Genomic DNA, 17,152 nt, shown 5'->3' with positions numbered 1-17,152 from the left:
GGGCACCAGAGGGATGAGAAAATGAGGGAAGAGAGCAGAGGTGGGAAGCTGCCAGAGATCAGTGTGGTGGTTTGTCAATAGGGCGACAGACCATGCCAGGACTGAAAACTCTTTGAGGAGATCTCCAGTCTGTCAGGACCAGATAAACAAATCCAAAGGTTGGAATTCAACAACAGGGGGAGGGGAGGGAGGAGGGAACAGTCTCTGGGGTCCCCAGTGTGGGGAGATGAGCCTCCAGGTCCATCTCCTCTCCACGGTGCCCCAACCTTCCAGAGCTTCTCCTGGCCTGCCTCTTTCTGCAGGGTGGTGGGAGCACGAGCACCACAGTGCAGAGCTTTGCTGAACCACAAAAGGTGTGTTCCCGTCTTTGGGGCAGGGATCTTGCTGTCAGACCACAGGGAAGTTCAGTGAAGAGAGGAAAAAAAAAAAAAAAAAAAAAAAAAAAAAAAAAAAAAAAGAAGGGCGCTTGCAGCAGAGTGTAAATGGTGAAGTTAAACGGACTGATCCAAACCAGGGGGTGGCAAGTGGGGAAAAACTCCGGGCGTGAAAGGGCTCTTTGTCCCAGCGGGAAGGAGAAGGGCACCCTGATGGGAGCAGGGAGCAGCTCGCAGCTCGCTGCCCCGGAAGAGGTGGTTTTACACCCTCGTTGCTTTTTGCAGCCAGACAAGACCCTGCTTTGGCCAAACACTGGAATGTCTGTGCTGATGTGCTGCAGAAGAGCCGGGGGGACCCCAAGGAGGCTTCAGCAGGGTCAGCAGGGTGGGACTGGGCAGCCGTGCAGCACAGCCAGGGCAGGCGGCTGCAGCTTACAGTGCTGCTCACACCCCGGGGAGAACAACCAGAAAACGAGCACTCCGTGCAAGGGGAGACCTTTTTGCCTGTAGGAGAAGATCTCAGAGCCCCAAACCAGAAGTGCTGGGCCAGGGGGAGGGCAGGAGGCCAGCAGCACCTGGGCAGGAAAGAGATGCAATCTCACCACTCTCCTTTCCTGAGCTGAGAGACTGCAGTGAAGAGAGGAAAGAGAGCTCTCCCAGCCAGCCACTCCCTGGGGCAATGGCTCAGCTCTGCAAGGGGTCAGCAAGAATTATGTTTCCTGGCAGCATGAGGCTGGGCTTTTAGAGGGATATCCGCTGGGTAGCGTGGGACAGCAGGGCTCAGAGGCCGTCACGGAGGGGCCCAAAGTGGAGGGCAGGACTAGATCATGACTTTGGGCATCCCCCGGGGAATCCACCCCCTTTTGGTGACAGCAGTGAGACACATCCGGCTGCTGCTCTTCTTTTTGTGTTGGAGAAAACAGAGCAAGCCAGGAGGAAGCTTTCTGAACACTTTGGGAAGTGGTTGCCTACTGCATTAATATTTGCTAGTTTATACAGCTGTCCCTTGGGCAGGCATTCAGTGGCTGATAAAAAAACCACAACAAATACACAGGGTAAACAGCTAACCCCAGAGCTGGAGAAGGCTTGGTCAGTCTCTGCTCCCAAGTAAGAAGTGACAGAAAAAGAGGAAATGGTCTCAAGTTGTGCCAGAGGAGGTTTAGTTGGGATATTTGGATAAAATTGTTCCCTCAAAGGGTTGTCAGGCACTGGCACAGCCTGCCCAGGGCAGTGGTGGAGTCACCACCCCTGGCGGTGTTTCAGAGACATGGAGCTGTGGTTCTGAGGGACATGGTTTAGTGGTGAAGTTGGCAGTGCTGAGTTAACAGTTGGACCTGATGATCTTAAAGGTCTTTTCCAGCCCGAACTGTTCTGTAATTCTGAGACCCTGAGAACAAGCAGTGTGTGTATGCATGGTCACACACTGGTATGTGTCCTCAGATGGCATCGTGAGCATGAACCGTGAAGCAGACTCCATGGAGAGACTCTGTGGCTTCCCCAGATGCCGGGCTGGCTGTGGGAGGGAACATGCCAGTGACATGTGTCTATCATGGTGCACCTGGAGGTGAGTTTCAGCTTCACTTGAGATGTGGAGGTTTCCTGTGCATCACAAGGGAGCAACAGAGATGAGGGAGTGGAGCCCAAACTGTGTATATTACCACTCCAGGCCCCCCCAGGGCTGCAGGGCACATCCTTAGCCAGCCATACAACCCTGGGCTCAAGCCCCTGCACAGCCTCCTGGCATGAACTGGGTGCCCAACACATCTCCCAGCACCTGTACCTGTCCACGAGGACCAAGAGCACTCATCCATCTTGTCAAACTGCTTTAATATTTGGACATGAAGACAGGACAGAGCCAGCCAGGCTGTGCACAGACAAGATGCCTCTGAGCCTCAGTGTAAGGCTGCAGGGCTTCCCTTCTCAATGGATGCGTGGATTTGGCCAAGATGCAGTTCAGCTGATGATGTCCTGAGCGTGCCAATGGGGTAACACGTGTGGGGTAGGGAGAAGGGACAAGGACTCCCCAGGGCAGCTCAGAGGTTATTCAGCTCCAACAAGGTCTGGTCCAGGACCTGGTGAATCCCCACGTTCTCCTGTTTGGCACTGGCCAGACTCTCTGTGAACACAAGGGACACACAGCCATGCACACAGAAACAGCCCAAACATACCCAGGCACAGCCGGACACACGCACACCACACCAAGCACAGACACACGCACATGGATGGACATTTCAGTACAGCTTCAGCCTCCAGCCCAGCAGGGCATCCTTACGTAGAAGAGACCCTGCAGGCAGCCTCATCTCTGGCAAGGGTGATCCCAGCCTCTCCAGGACCAGCCGGGTCAGCCAGGCTGGTCACAGGAGACAGATGATCCCCTCTCCTCAGCTTTTCCACCCTCACATGGTGCCTGGTTGCCCGTGGCCAGGCCTTCCGCAGGACAGGTACCATTCCTTGGCCAGCCACCAGCATGTCCTACCCTGGGGCATCACCACTGTCTGGCTGAGGGCACGTGCACAAGCCCTTGGCCAGCAAAAGAGGAGAGGCAGTGTCTGCTGCATGACCCAGCGGTGCTCCGTGAAGGAAAGGAGTGAGACAGCAGCCCAGGAGGGCACGAAGAGAGGACAGCAGAGAGACAGGAGCACAACTAAGGAGGCTGCAGAGATGAGGTCTGCCAGCAGCCTCCTGCTTAGGCAGCCTCCTCCGGCATTCCCTTCCAAATGGCATCCTGCCTTCCCTCTAGAGATAGGGATGGGACGAGAGCTCTGCCCACCCAGCCCAATCTCCCTGCACTCTGCTGGGTTCTTCTCTCTCCCCTGCCCCCATGTTTGGGGCAGCTGGTGCTGCCGGGTGCTGGGTCCGTGGCCCCTATGCAAGCCCTCCCAGCACCCTGTGGGGACCCTGCTCCCAGGGTATTCTCCCTGGACTGTTTGGGGTGACCACTGTGAGGAGGAAAAGGCTGGCTGCTGATTCCTGGGATAAGGGGAGGAAGGTAATGATACAAACCACTGCATCCCTCCCCGGCAGGGCCAGGCTGATGGAACAGCCACGACTACATGAGAGTCCTGGGACATAAAAAAAAAAATCCTCATTCTTCTCCCAAGAAAAACCTTTCTGCTCCAGAGGGGCTCCCTGTCCCCACCCAGGCAGGGCAGTAGCCCCCGGGGGGAAAAGCCAAGGCTCCATCCCCAGCGGGGAGTGGGCAGGGGCCCAGGGCCCAGAGCCAGCCTGACCGAAACGGGGCAGGGAGAGGGGGCCCGGCAGCAGCCTGGGTGCAGGAGGCTGGGTTGGGGCCGGGAGCTCCGGCCCGCTCAGTTGTTAAGTTCGGTAAGGATGACCCGCAGCTCATTAGTAAGAATGCGGTTTTTCTCGGCTTCCTGACGGGAGCGCTCTAGAGAAAACGGAGACATCAGCGCAGCAGAGGGAAGAGAGAGAGAAAGGAGAGTTAGTGAAAAAAGACAGTATTCCCCAAAGCCGTATGCTGGAAATCCTGCAGCTGCCCAGCTAGCATCCGGGGCAAACTGGGCTGGCAGGAGAAGGCAGCCAGTCCTGGAGCAGGGACTGAGCTGTGGGTCCATCAGTTTGGAATTATGTTCTGGGGCACGGTAGGAGGTTGAGGAAGGGAGAGAAGGATCAGGGACCCATTTAGGGATTGCTGATGATGGGTAGGATCAGCTCCTTCATCGAGGAGTTTACCCTTGATGCAGGGGATATGCTGAGGCTGACATTGCTGCTTGCAGGTCATGTCTGGGAGCAGAGATGGGACAGGAACCCTGCTATTTCAGGCCAAAGGAATCATGGAGAAGATGGCATGAGATGAGGAAAGCTATGTACAGGAGGTGGTGGGGGGTCACCCCCAAGCCAATGCACAGAGGACCCTGTCCTGCTCAGCCTGGCAGCCACAGCCATCCCAAGGGTCCTGCAGCTGCAAGCTGCCTGTGACCACCCTGCTGCTGGCACCCATGTGAGACATGCAGGAGATGAGGGACAGAGCGGCATGACGAAAACAAAGGAGAAACCAAGGAAAGTAAAATGCTTTATTTAGACCAACTCAGTAACCCAGAGGGACAGAACACAAAAGAAAAGTCATGAAATGCAAACTGAAGAGCAATGTGCAAAGGACAGAAGGCAGGCAGGAGCAAGGGAGGAACAGGGGATCTGGGGGCTGCCTGCCTGGTGAAGAGCTTCCTGCACAGCCAGACCCAACACTCTATCCCCGGGGTCTGAACTTTGGCAGTAGAACCGTTGAGTCCTCCCCACCCCAAGCCCAGCAAAACAGCACCAGGGAGCTTTGCTTGGGGGATATGGGGAGCAGGTATCCCGCTGGCCCTGGAGCTGCGGGGTTCCTGGTGTTTGTGTGGCTGGGGAGCCCAGGAGGGAGCTGCTGGAGCAAGGAGCTCCTGGGAACAGCCCTTCTTCCCCATGAGGCAATGCTGGCAGATCTGCAACTACACGGACACTGTCTGTCCAGTGTATGGGGGTTCAGGGGCTGCTACCCTGGCCTGTCAGACGCCCTAAGCACCCTACACCTCATCTGCCCCCCAAAGAGTACTGCAGGAACGCCTCAGGCCAGCTCCTGTCCCAAAGGAGCTGACAGACTGGCACAGGCTAGGAAGGACAAAAGAGGACAGAGCAGGCAGGCAGAGCAGTGGGAGGGCAGGGCAGGCAAGTGGACAAGCTGGGGAGGGGAAAGACAGGCATGGGGGTGCAGTGTTGGTGCCCGGCAGAGGGGCTTAGAGGGAGGTGATGTCATTAAGTGCATTGTCCAGCTCCTCGCTGATGGCTTTGTACTTCATCTTCTGCGCATACACTTCATCTGCAGGTGGGGGGGCAGGTGGGAGGAAGGTGGTGGAACAAGGCGGGGGGTGGAGAGAGAGACAGTGGCTGTGAGTAGGAGGTCAAGGGCAGCAGGAATGTGCAGGCATTGGCAGTGTGGACGTGGCCCTATTCCCCACTCGAGGGCAGAGCCCAGACCCCTGCAGCTCTGTGTTCCCAGGCCAGAAACCACAGCATCCAGCCTCACCCCTCCCAGGACCCCTGTCCACCCCTTCACCCCAGCCAGGCCCTGGCCAGCCCCTGGGCCAGTGCTCCCCAGGAAAGAGGGACATGGGACCAGTGGAGACATTTTACCTTCCAGATCATCGATGGTTTTCTCCAGCTTCGCCACAGACCTCTCTGCAAACTCTGCCCGTGTCTCAGCCTGTGGGAGCACAGCAAGGAGAGGATGAGCTGCAGGGACAATGCAGGCTGCACTGCACCCCAAATCTGCCCCATATGCATCTCGGGTACCCTTCCAAGTGAGCCCTATCTTGGGAAAGGCAAGGGACGAGGCCCTCATGGACCCCTACAGTCTAAACCAGAGCGGGCTGATGGGCACCTGCTATGCTGCAAGATACAGTTTGGGGAATGATAAGAGGGCATGGGCATAAACCCCACATGGGATGGCCAACTCTTGCCTAAGGCAAAGCACTGCTAAGCTCCACACCCCTTACCTCCTTCAGTTTTTCCCCTAGAAGCCTGATTTCCTCCTCGTACTTGTCCTCCTTGGTGGAATACTGCAGAGACAGAGACAGGTACCTGTGAGCCTCATGGGACACCTCCGTCTGGCCTTCACCCCAGCAGGAGACCCCAAATCCCTCCGACCCCACGCACTCTGCCCAGCCCTAGCAGCTTCCCTGGGTCCTACCTTGTCAGCCTGAGCCTCCAGGGACTTCAAGTTGTTGGTGACAATTTTCAGCTCTTCCTCTAGGTCACCACATTTACTACATCCCAAGCAGGGGCCGCCAGGAGGGGAAGCAGGGTCAAGGGTGCAGGAGAGAGGTGGGAGCAGAAAGAGCGGGTGTGGGGAAAGAGGAAAGAAAGAGAGAGAACAAGTTGAGAGAGGAGAAAATACAGTGAGGGTGGAGAAAGAGCAGAGCCACTATGAGTGGGAGCTGCCAGGACGCATCAGTTCATCCATTCCTTGTGCCTCCTTGCACAGACACTCTGTGCATCACCATCAGCCAGGATGGCCTTGCTGAGAAGGAGAGCAGGCATGGAGGGATGGAGAAGCATGCCCAGCCTGCACCCACTGGAGGGGAAGGCGAGGGGAGGTCAGTGGTGGAGGCAGTGGTGCAGAGAGGAGAGAGGTGGCTCGCATGGTTTGAGAAACAGCGACAGAGAGGGGGGGGCTGCTGCGCTTCCCCTGCCCCAATACCTCTTCCTCTGAGGCAATGAGGGATTTGCGACTCTGGTCCATGGTCCGCAGCTCTTCTTCCAACTGTCTCACTCGGCTGAGAGGAAGAGGGGCACCCCGGGGGGGGACACAGCAGAGAACAGGGTCAAGAATTTGCTGCTGGTGGACCAGCATCCCCCTGCCCCCAGCCTGCAAGCCCAGGGACCACCCTGATGACACCTTCTGCTCCCAGGCAGGGACATCCCCACCCCCCACAGACTCCACCATCCCAAGCTGCCAGAGACCTGGAGGATGTGATGTATGGGACCCCCATCTGCTGCCCACTGGCAGCCCCACTCACCTCTCTGCCACCTCTGCCCTCTCCTCTGAGCGCTCCAGCTCTCCCTCAAGGACGACCAGCTTGCGGGCAACCTGTTGATGGCAACAAGATATATTTGTCATCCCCATGTGTGCCCCAGACTTGGGGTGTAGGGCTGTGGGGAGGCAATCCTGGGCACTGCCTGTGGTTTCAGACCTGGGGAAGGGAGCATGGGAGTATGGGCACACACCTCCTCATATTTACGGTCAGCCTCCTCTGCTATGTGCTTCGCCTCCTTCAGCTGCATTTCCTGGAGCTCCATCTTCTCCTCATCCTTCATGGCCCTGTTTTCAATGACCTTCATGCCTCTAAGGAAAATCCAAGACAGAAGATGTTACTGTTGCGGTAACTGAGGTGGCACCTGCACCCCCTGTCTGCTCACTGTGTCTGTTCACCAGCTGTGGAGACATGGGACATTGCCTCAGGATGCTGCCAATCGCTGGCCACCTGGCACAGCAGGGTCACACCGCTGGTACCCCAAGGATGCTCCTGTGCACAATTAAGGCAACAAAAGTAGCACCAGGACCATGTTCCAGACTGAGGAGATGTGGCTATGGTGCCTCTCAAACAGTCAGGTACTAAACCTATCATCTGGTAGGGGAAAAATATGTGCAGAGCCAGCAGGAACCTCCACAAAAAGATCCTGACAGGCCGGCAACCTTTATGAAATGCTGGAAAACATCTCCTGGCAAAGTCTTTTCCTCCTGATCACAAGCAGGGAGTTGCTGAACCCCTGCTAGCCCTCACGGCAGGGACTCCTGCAGAATCTTCTTTTTGCCCTCAGATGCTGTTGCTCAAAATGGTCTTTGCCAATGGAGGGGGCAGCTCACACAACTGTTAGGAATGCCCTGACATGTCTGGGCGCTCATGCACGACTTGAGTGTCCTTGCCTGCCTGGCTCCTGCCTGGGAAACCTTGGTCCGAGGGTGGTCCAAAACACTTTGCAGGACCATTTTTTTAAATGAGGCAGGTTTGTTTTTAAAAACCTGACCTCAGCTCCCAGGCATAGATGTCCTGTCCTTGGATGCTCAGCTCTCAAGTGGAAGAGGCTACTCTGGGGCATAAAACATGGTCCAAGCACTGTCTGGATTGTTTACAGCCTGGTATTTTTATCAACAACAAATAAAATTTTTCAGGGTTTTATCAGTGCCTTGGAAATTTCAAAGCCTTCTGAAGAATGCTTGTATGTGCAGGCATTGTGCATATGAAAGCACAAGCAAGAAAGCTTGCATGTGCATCCTCTGCATGATGGCTTTGCTCTCTCTCTTTGGAGTCTGCAGGTAAACTAAAGCAGACCACATAAGGTCACTTCATAGGGACCCCACAGTGTAACCAAGGGGGCTGCCTGCAATCAATGTTGACCCCCATGACCCAGCATTGTCCCCCATTCTGTCCCTTTCCATCACACCTCTCGCTCTCATCAGCTGCCTTCTCAGCCTCCTCCAGCTTCTGCAGGGCAGTGGCCAGGCGCTCCTGGGCTCGATCCAGCTCCTCCTCCACCAGCTGGATACGGCGGTTCAGAGAAGCCACTTCAGCCTCAGCCTGAGGAAACAGAAACCACTCGGTCACCACATGTCCCATATATGCATATATATATTTTTAAAGGAATTTTCAGTGGCTACCTCTACATTTGCTATTCATCACCGGGCACCATGCAGCAAGCCAGCGCTCACTGGAATGGGATGCCAGACCACACATCCCCTCACCTTTCTATGGAGACAACAGGGTTTTCTCCAACCTTAGTGCCTCATCTAACACTGTCTCCTCCAGGCCACACAACCCCACCCCAGCATGTGTAGACCCTCTATCACATCCTCACACCTCCAGCTCCTGCCCTGTGAGAGCAGTGAGATGCATTCACCAGGGCAGCGTGTCCAGAACAGTCATGCCATCACGGGGATGGTATTTGGGGTTTTGCAGAGCAGTGAGTAAAGGGGGAGGAATGCCCCATGCAGCTCCGCTCCCGAAAAGGAGATCGGAGCTGCTTGTGGATTTCCTGTTTATGGAGGCAGCAGAGCGAGTGGGAAGCCCCTCCTGCAGGAACCTCTGGCCCTGCACAACGGGGCAGCCCCCACCACCACCCCCAGATGATGTGCTGGGCACTGCTGGGGGCAATGGAGCGAGTCGACCTCATCGGGCTGGCTCCTGGCTCCGCTGCAGCCGCCAGGGCCCGTGGGATTGGGGCCCCCAGCTTTCCCAGGCTCTCCGTGCACAGGGCTGGGAGCTGGGGCCGGCTGGGAGCGGTGGCCCTGGCCATCCGCCAGCCCCTCGATGCCTGGCCTTGCACTCTTTCCATTTGGTGAAAGCCTCCTGCTCCATCACCACTGCCGGGAAATGCTGCCTCAGCAGCTCCCAGCCCCGCTCTTGGCCGGGGGGGGCCAGCAGGGAAGGCAAACCCTGAGTGCAAAGGGATGGGTGGTGACGAGACCTCTCCACAGGGAGCAGCCCCATCCACCAAGATGCGGGGTGGCCTACACCAACCCAGGGAATAAAGTCTCCTGCTTATTTACAGGCTGGAGCAGGCCTGCTGGCCAGCTGCAGTGCCTGGCCCTCTCCTCCAGTGCCAGGAAAACCCCTGGGGATACTGGGACATTGGCCAAGCAGGAGGACCATGAGAGCAGTGAAGGGTTGTCACCCTGCATACACCAGACCACCTCTGAGCACTGGTGGTCCCCCATGTCAAGCTGGAAGGATGTGAATGGGCACATCTGGCACCTCTATGAGCATGGCAGCCAAGCAGCCTGCTGAGAGGGCAACTAGCCCCATGGCTGGCACAATAGCCACCTCCGCCCCATGAACAGCCTTTTTCCAGGCTCACTGAGAGTTCCTCTCCAGACACACCGCCTAACAGAGAGCTGGGGCTGGCCCCTGTGGGGGATGCTCTGCCTACACTGTTTGCATCACCCCAGCCCAAGCTTTTTTCTCAGGGAATCGCCCCCAAAGTGGGTCAAAGCTGCTCGGATGGACACTGGGGAACATGAGCACTCCAGCAGCTCCCAGTGACAGAGGAACCTGATCTGCAGCTGCAGGAAGGGGCCATTTCCTCCACACACAGCCCGAGTGACAACAGCCCGGGTACCGCACCCAGCTCTGCCGCGCCTGATAATGGTGAGGATGTTAAAGGAATGGGCACAGGGAGAAGAAAGAAAAAGAATACCCAAGCCTCAACAACAATAAAAAAGCCAAACCAGGAACAAGCAGCAGCTTGCAAATGCCATCCCACTGCTGGAGTGGAAATTTTAGCTTGTGGAAGCATGAAAGGGTGGCTTGTCCCCACAAAAAGGACACGCTGAAGAGCCAAAAGCTCTGTGACTGCTGCGGCCCAGACCGCTGGAAGCCAGACAAGAGCCTGGGCGTGGGATTTGCAGCCGTGCATACGGCCTGCCTCCGAGGAAAGGGATCGATCCTTTCCCAAGATCTGTCCGACCCCAAGCAGAGCCCAGGCAGCGCTGGCCGCTCTCCGGTGTCCGCCAGCCGGGGAAGCCCAGGGCGGCCCCGCCGCACGGAGCATCCCTCGCCAGACCCACGGAGGGAAGCAGCTGGAGGAGACAGCCCGCTGCCAGGGCCTCTGCCCTAAGTCCCCCGGCCCGGGGGCTCCTGCCAGCTCTCCCGGGACCTCCCGGCGCTCCGCTCCGGGGGCAGCCAGACGGGATACCCTGGCGAGGAGTGTGTGGGGGAGGGAGCGGCTGGGTCCATCCCGAAAGGAAGGATGCCGGCGGCGGGGCCGGGGCCGGTGGGGCATTCCGGGCAGCTGCCGGGACGTCCCCGACCCCATCGCGCCGTGCCCCCCACCCCCTCCTCCTCCTCCTCCCACCTCTTCGGCGGCCCTTACCCGCTCCCGGGCCTGCCGCTCGGCATCGGCCTCCCGCTGCAGGTGCTCGGCGCGCTCCTCCGCCTCGTCGGCCACCTGCTGCAGGCTTTGGATCTTCTTCTTGACGGCGTCGATGGAGCTGATGCCGGCCATGGCTGGGGCTGCGGGCGGGGAGGCCGTGCCGCCGAGCCCTTTGTGGGATCCGCCCGGCTCGGGCAGGAAGCGCTCAGGCAGCGGCCGCTCCCGCCGCCCGCCCTGCCTCCATCCCTTCCTGCTCCTCCTCCTCCTCCTTCTGCTGACACCGACCGACCTGGGCCGCCTCTGTCTGGGGCAGCGCTCACAGAGACACGCACCCCACCCCACCCCCCCCCGGGCAGCGTGGATGGTGCCCACCCCCGACAGGGGACAGTCCCCCACATCAGGAGGGATGCACAGCCCCCCCCCCCACACACACACAGTGTCACCCCACTTAGGACATAGGGTGACACCTTGGGCAGGACGCATGGTTCTCCCCAGGCAGGGGTCACTGTGCCTACTCCCCTCCTCACCAAGGCAAGATGTGCAGGGCAGGGCACACTGTCCCCCAGCCCCAGCAGGGTGTCACCCACAGCAGACGCACAGTTCCTACTGGCAGGGCACATGGTACCCCCAGACAGGGCACACGATGCTCCCAAGGATACAGGACACAGCCCACGCAGATGTCTGGAGCAGGGCACATAGTCCTCTCTCCTGGCAGGGTGCACAGTGCTCCTCAGGCAAAGGTGCACAGTCCCACCAAAATCCCCCAGAGCAACTGGGCAAAACCGAAGGAGTTCATTTCCCTGGGGAAAAATGGCCCTAGGCATTCTGAGAGCACCAGAGCCTGGCCTCTGTGAGCCCTCGTGGGCACAGGAGCTGTGTGTACCCATGGGTCCTTCCAAAGCTGTACCCACTAACCCTCCAGCTGCAGAGCTGAGGGTGGGCAGATCATAGACTTTTGTGCCATAGGGGCTACAGGTAACTCAATGAAAGTCATGGGGCAGATGGGGCAGAGCCCACTTCTGGGCACCCTCTTGGGCTACCTAGGGCTGGAGTCACTGGGACACAGACGTGTCCCTAACAGCCATCCTGCTCAGCCCCTTGGCATCTGATCCCTCAAGTGGGGACCTGACTGCCAGCCCCACAAAGACCCATGGGGCCCACAGAGGCTGGGGCAGGCCAGTCCCCACCTCTCAGCTCTGCATCTTGTCTTGGGCACATGCCCTGATCCATCAGGAGGGGCCGGCTCTGGTTGCACTCAATCCTCCCTTAAGGAGCTCTGACAGCTCCTGGGCAGCCCTGGGTGCTGGTGCATTTCACACCTGCTTCCAGGGTCACCAGTTTCTGGGCTGAACCTTCCAGCTGCCCTCAGCTCCGGGGCCAGGGGGATGCTGGGGATCACACGTCCACACCATCAGCAGAGCCCTGCCAAGCCACAGCAGAAGAGGCAGCACTGCAGGTCCCTTGGGAACACAAAGACTCGGGCTTGGCCTCAGTCCCAGATGGTCCTGCCCCACTTCCAGCCCAACACCTGGCTACCAAGAGTTCTCCTAAGCCAGTGTACGGAGCCAGGAGCAGAAACGGGGGTCCACAGCAGCAATGGGTCAGGAGCGATCTGGCTGCGGGCAGACATGGGACAGGTTGGAGGGACAGCCACCCTGACCCTGTGGTGGCCCAGCTGGGTGCCTCCTGCTCTGGCCCCACCCAGGGATGCAGTCACTTCCCAGCAGAGCCCGGTTCCCTCCCACTGCCTCGGGGTATCGCCAAATAAGAGCAAAGTCTCAGCCGGGAAGAGCAACTGGGGCGGGAACTTGGGTGAAGTTTTTGGGATCGCGGCCTGGGAACGGTGGAATTTCCCTCACACCCCGCTGGGGTGGCCGGTGTCAGGCCACCATCTGGGGACACGGTGGGCTGGAGGGAGCTGCTTTGGCTAGACCCACTGTCATGATTGCACCGTGGCCAGCAGCCCCTTCCCTGGGCACCACAGGGTGTCCTCTGCTGGGGACAAGAGGTGGTGGGGTCCCCGTGGCCTTGCAGAGTTGTTGGGAAGGGACTGCCAGCGAAGCGAAGCTGCTGACTGGGGGTCAGGTGCTTCCTGATCTCTGCCGCCATCTGACTCCCCTCCCTTCCAAGTGCCATGGGTGTAGGTTTGCACCCCTCAGTGAAACCTCCAAAGGCTTTGAGCACTGCCACAGGGCAGTGCCAGAGCAGAGGGAGATTTCATTCTTTTAAAATATAAGTTGACATTTTTGCCAAGAGCAGGAGCCTGCCTGGATGGCAGTAATGGACTCTGACCTGACCGAGGGACTCTGTGCTCACAGGTACAGGCTGTCTGAGTAGCCAAGGGGGCTAGGGGGTTCCCCTGGGAGGTAGGCAGATGGGCTCCAAGGATCTACCCTGCTCTCCCTTCGATGGAGCCAGGAACTGAGCTGCATCTTGCCCTGGGGGGAGGATGACACCAGTCCTGGCACTTAAAGCTGTCAGCATGTTCAGGTCCCTGGCACAGGGACATGGTGACTCCTAGAGCCCTGTACATGGTGCATCCAGTCCAGGCTTCAGCACGGACCCGGGGCAGCTGCACTGTTGATGGGTTCCCAGACCTGCCACAGCACCCACCAGAGACAGCTTTCCTTTCCCTATGCCACCGTGCCTCCCCCTCCACACCTGGAGAGGTCAGTGGCTCCTGTCCCCTCTATCTGCTGGGATGGGATCCCCTGTGCTGAAGCTGCAGGCTGGCCAAGTCTCTGTGGACTGAGAGTGTGGAGATGTACCCTCCCTGACCAGGATGGCATCACACAGCCCCCTGCCAGCAGCAAACAACTCCACACACCATGGGGTGTCCAGAGGGCTGATGTCTGCCCCTGGCATTGTTTGCCCCTTCCTCTGAATCCTATGCTGGGGACATCCCACCCACACTCAGCCAGACCCCGCACTGAGTTTGCCCTGTCCGGCACCAGCATGGATCCAGCCTGACCAGCACAGTCTCTGTGCACATGGCAGGGGCCCTACCCATCTTGATGTGCCTGCCCCATGTGAGGATATACATGCCCCTCCAGGGGGTTTTTCATGTTTTAACTGCTTAGTGTAGCATCTAACTAAACCAGGGTAGGCTTGTAGGTTCAGCAAACAACTCTGGGGAGCACCCCCAGCTGCTCTCCAGGGGCTCTTGACCATACCAGAAACTTGTGCTGCTGCTTGTCCTTGTCTGCTCACCTCTGTCCTTGGCAGCTGCCTTGGAGATTTGATGCATCTCCCCCATTTAGCTCCATAAACCAGCTGGGATTAAGTTTTTTGCTCTCAATCCTAAAAAGCCTGGCCATGCCCTGCTGGCCATGGTCCAGGCAGCTCCCCTTTAGCTTCTCCTCCAGTTTCCAGGGTTGGTTTTCATCAAAGAAGGACTGGATATCAAAAGGAGAATTTATTTATAGGGTGTCAAATACCCTGTGTGGCATGGCAGGTTGTTATACCCCGTTCCTGAGCGGTTTGGTGGCTACACACAGCTGTTCCACCTCTCATCCAGGCCAGGCATAAGCCAATTTCAACACCTTCCTAACATCTCCCTGGCAGGATCCATTTCCCAGGAGAAACATCAGTCACAGCACTAAATAAAACTCTTCCTGGCCTTACCTTTCCTAAGGACACAGGGTGGCACACTGGACCCCAAAATGACTGAGTTGTGCCTGAGCATCCTTCCTTGCAGCCAGAACTCAGCTGCTGGCCATGGGCAAGAGCTTTTTTCATTTGTCCATTCTTTTTTTTTTTGCTTTTCTGCCACTGTTTAGCAAGTGCCACAGAGTTTTTTTCCTACAAGCATTGTGGAGGCACATGCCTGAGGACACAGCTTGGGACATTCATCCCCTTTAGCTCTGGGGACCCAGGCAGACATCTGCCCATGAAGCTCCAGGCAAGACTGACTGCCCCAGTGGTGGATGGTTCCCGCACCCTGAGGACGATCTGTTCATTCCCTGCCCTGTATCTCAGCCCCATTTAGTGTCACCGTTGCAGGAATTGGATCCTGACAGTCTTCCCCATGGACACTTTCCATATAAGGCCCCCCTCTTCCTTCACCCCCCCGAGGTCCGGCACCCGTGCAGCAGAGGAGTTGCTGGCATGCCTACATACGTCTGTAGCTTTCTTCTCCGCCTGCTCCAGCTTCTCCTGGGCCTCCTTGACAGACTCGGAGTACTTCTCCACCTCATCCTCTGTGCCCTTCAGCTTCTTCTGCAAGCTCTGCTGTTCCTCCTCCAGCTGCAGAAGGGATAGAGAGAAAGGGTCATTGGTACCCACAAGGCTGGAGTGGGGCAGCCATCCTCCTTCTAGGGACACCCAGGCTGATGGCACAGTGGGAGCACATAGACATGCTCCCTCTTCCAACTTTGGTGTGGTGCATCCCCAGGGAGCCCTTGGTTTCCTGGGCCAGAGCAGCACCCCTCATCCCCGAACCTGAAGGGGATTAAGGAGGTGGTGGGCTCCTTCCCTGTGTAAGCGACTGGAGAGATCCCAATTTGGGATCTCTAGGGGTCACCAAGAAGGTCCCCATCTCTGTGTGGCTGGGGTGGGAGTTGACTGTTCTCAAGGATCTCCCTGGCAGAGGAAAAGGGAGGTGGCACTGGGGTGTCCCACCAAGATAAGGCATCTTTGAGGGGACCAGTGTGAGGAGTCAGGAGCAACAGGCTGGAATACTGGTCCCTGGGGACAGACATGCAGTGGGGTGAGGTCTCTGAAGATGGGGACCCAGAGGAGTGAGGTCTCAAGGGGTGAACACTCCTAGGATTGGGGTTCTCAGGCTGAATAACCAGCACGGGGAGGTCCCTTGGACTGGGCACACAGAGGATGAGGTAGCCAGACTGAAAATCCAGCAAGAGAGTCCCTGGGGCTGGGCATTCCTAGAATGGAGTTTCCCCAGGCTGGACACCCGTCGGGACAGGACCCCCAGGTCTCGAGACCCTTCAGGCCCGGTGCCACGTCGGGGCCGACCGTGGGACACCCACCTGCTTGCAGCGGTCCTCCGCCTGCTTCTTGTCAGCCTCCGCCTGCTCGGCGCGATCGATGGCGTTCTCCTTGTCCAGTTTCAGCATCTGCATCTTCTTCTTGATGGCTTCCATGGTGGCGGCGGGGCGGTGGCGGCGGAGCGCGGAGCAGCGGGGGCAGAAGGAGCAAAGGGAGGCGGTGGCAGCACCGGCACTGAGTTCCCGGTCCCGCCGCGCCGCCTAAAAACCGGGGAGGGGCCGCTCCGGCACCTCCCCCGCCGCCCGCCAGCACCTTTTAGGGACAGGCTTTCCACCGGCCGCAGCACCGGGCGGGAGGGGGAGGGGGGAGACCGGGGGATGGGAGAGGGGGGTGGCACCCACGGGGGCACCGGGAGAGGGGCAGCACAGGGCACTGCGCTAGGGGTACTCTGGTAGCAGTGGGTGAGGGTCGTCCCTGTGTGAGGGACATCAGAGGGGCATTTTGCTACGGGTACTCCGGTGGCAGTGGGTGAGGGTCATCCCTGTGTGAGGGGCATCAGAGGGGCACTGCACTAGGGGTACCCTGGGGGCACTATGCTTGGAACACTCCGTTAGGGATACCCTGGTGGCACTGGGTGAAGGACACCCCGGTGGCATTGTGCTGTGTACCCCAGGTGGCCAGGGAAACCCTGGTGGCAATGTGAGAGGGGCACACCCCTGGCACAGCACCAGGGGTGTGATGGTGGCACCTCGTTTGAGGTTCACCCCGGGGTACCGGGAGAAGGAAACCCTGGAGCACTGCAGTAGAGGTTTGCTTGGGAAACCCTGGTGGCACTCTGCCAGAGACACCCCAGGTTTATTGTGCTAGGGACACCCCAGTGGCACTCTGCTAAGGACACCCCAGAGCACCGTGGTAGGGACATATCTGGTGGCACTTCCCCAGTGGTGCTGGGCTGAGGAGGGGATGAGGACCCCTGTGGCCTCTACCACTGTGGGGGACACACCATGTCTGGTGCTGCACCTGGGGGCTGCATGGGTTGTCAGTGTGCTGTTACTGTGCCCCAGGGTCACCACCATCCATCCATCCATCCATCCATCCATCCATCCATCCATCCATCCATCCTTCCTCAGGAACTGAGCCCCACCTCTGCACTGGCCAGAACTGTCCCCACACTACAGGACATTTGCATGGCTGGCATTGTCCTAGGCACACCCTATGCCCTGTCATTGCACTCTAGGGCACGAGGGCCTCTGCTTGCTGGTACTGGCTTGGGGGCATATCAGGGGCTGGCAAAACACCTGAGAACACTCATGGACTGACACTGAAATCGTGGAACACTCTCAAGCTGTGATTGCATTCAAAGATACTCAGAGGCTGTGACTGCAGCTGGGGACACCCATAAGTTGTGATTGCAGTTGAGGATGTTACAGGTTGGCACAGCAGGGATATCCACAGGCTATGATTGCACT

General features: G+C 58.2%; 1 protein-coding gene across 11 annotated transcripts; it reads right to left on the bottom strand.

Annotated features, from left to right (window-relative positions):
- Positions 1–2,180: 2,180 nt before the first annotated feature.
- Positions 2,181–15,937, bottom strand: TPM2 (tropomyosin 2). Of its 11 annotated transcripts, none has more exons than XM_071732314.1 (9): positions 15,725–15,937; positions 14,856–14,981; positions 8,313–8,446; positions 7,095–7,212; positions 6,887–6,957; positions 6,568–6,643; positions 5,864–5,926; positions 5,502–5,571; positions 2,181–2,490 (listed from the first exon to the last, which is right to left on the bottom strand). In XM_071732314.1, the coding sequence occupies exons 1-9, from the start codon at positions 15,836–15,838 to the stop codon at positions 2,408–2,410; spliced, it is 855 nt and encodes a 284-aa protein (XP_071588415.1). In that variant the 5' UTR covers positions 15,839–15,937; the 3' UTR covers positions 2,181–2,407. The 11 variants fall into 11 exon arrangements, with proteins under 11 accessions (XP_071588415.1, XP_071588414.1, XP_071588419.1 ...); XM_071732313.1 differs by lacking the exon at positions 6,568–6,643 and adding an exon at positions 6,058–6,133; XM_071732320.1 differs by lacking the exons at positions 2,181–2,490; positions 6,568–6,643 and adding exons at positions 3,591–3,762; positions 6,058–6,133.
- Between the last annotated feature and the right edge of the window lie 1,215 nt (positions 15,938–17,152).

Source organism: Heliangelus exortis, chromosome Z, assembly GCF_036169615.1.
Source record: "Heliangelus exortis chromosome Z, bHelExo1.hap1, whole genome shotgun sequence".
In the NCBI taxonomy this organism is placed as follows: Eukaryota; Metazoa; Chordata; class Aves; order Apodiformes; family Trochilidae; genus Heliangelus; species Heliangelus exortis.
The sequence above is the reverse complement of the archived record's forward strand: the minus strand, read 5'-3'. Positions and strand labels throughout refer to the sequence as shown.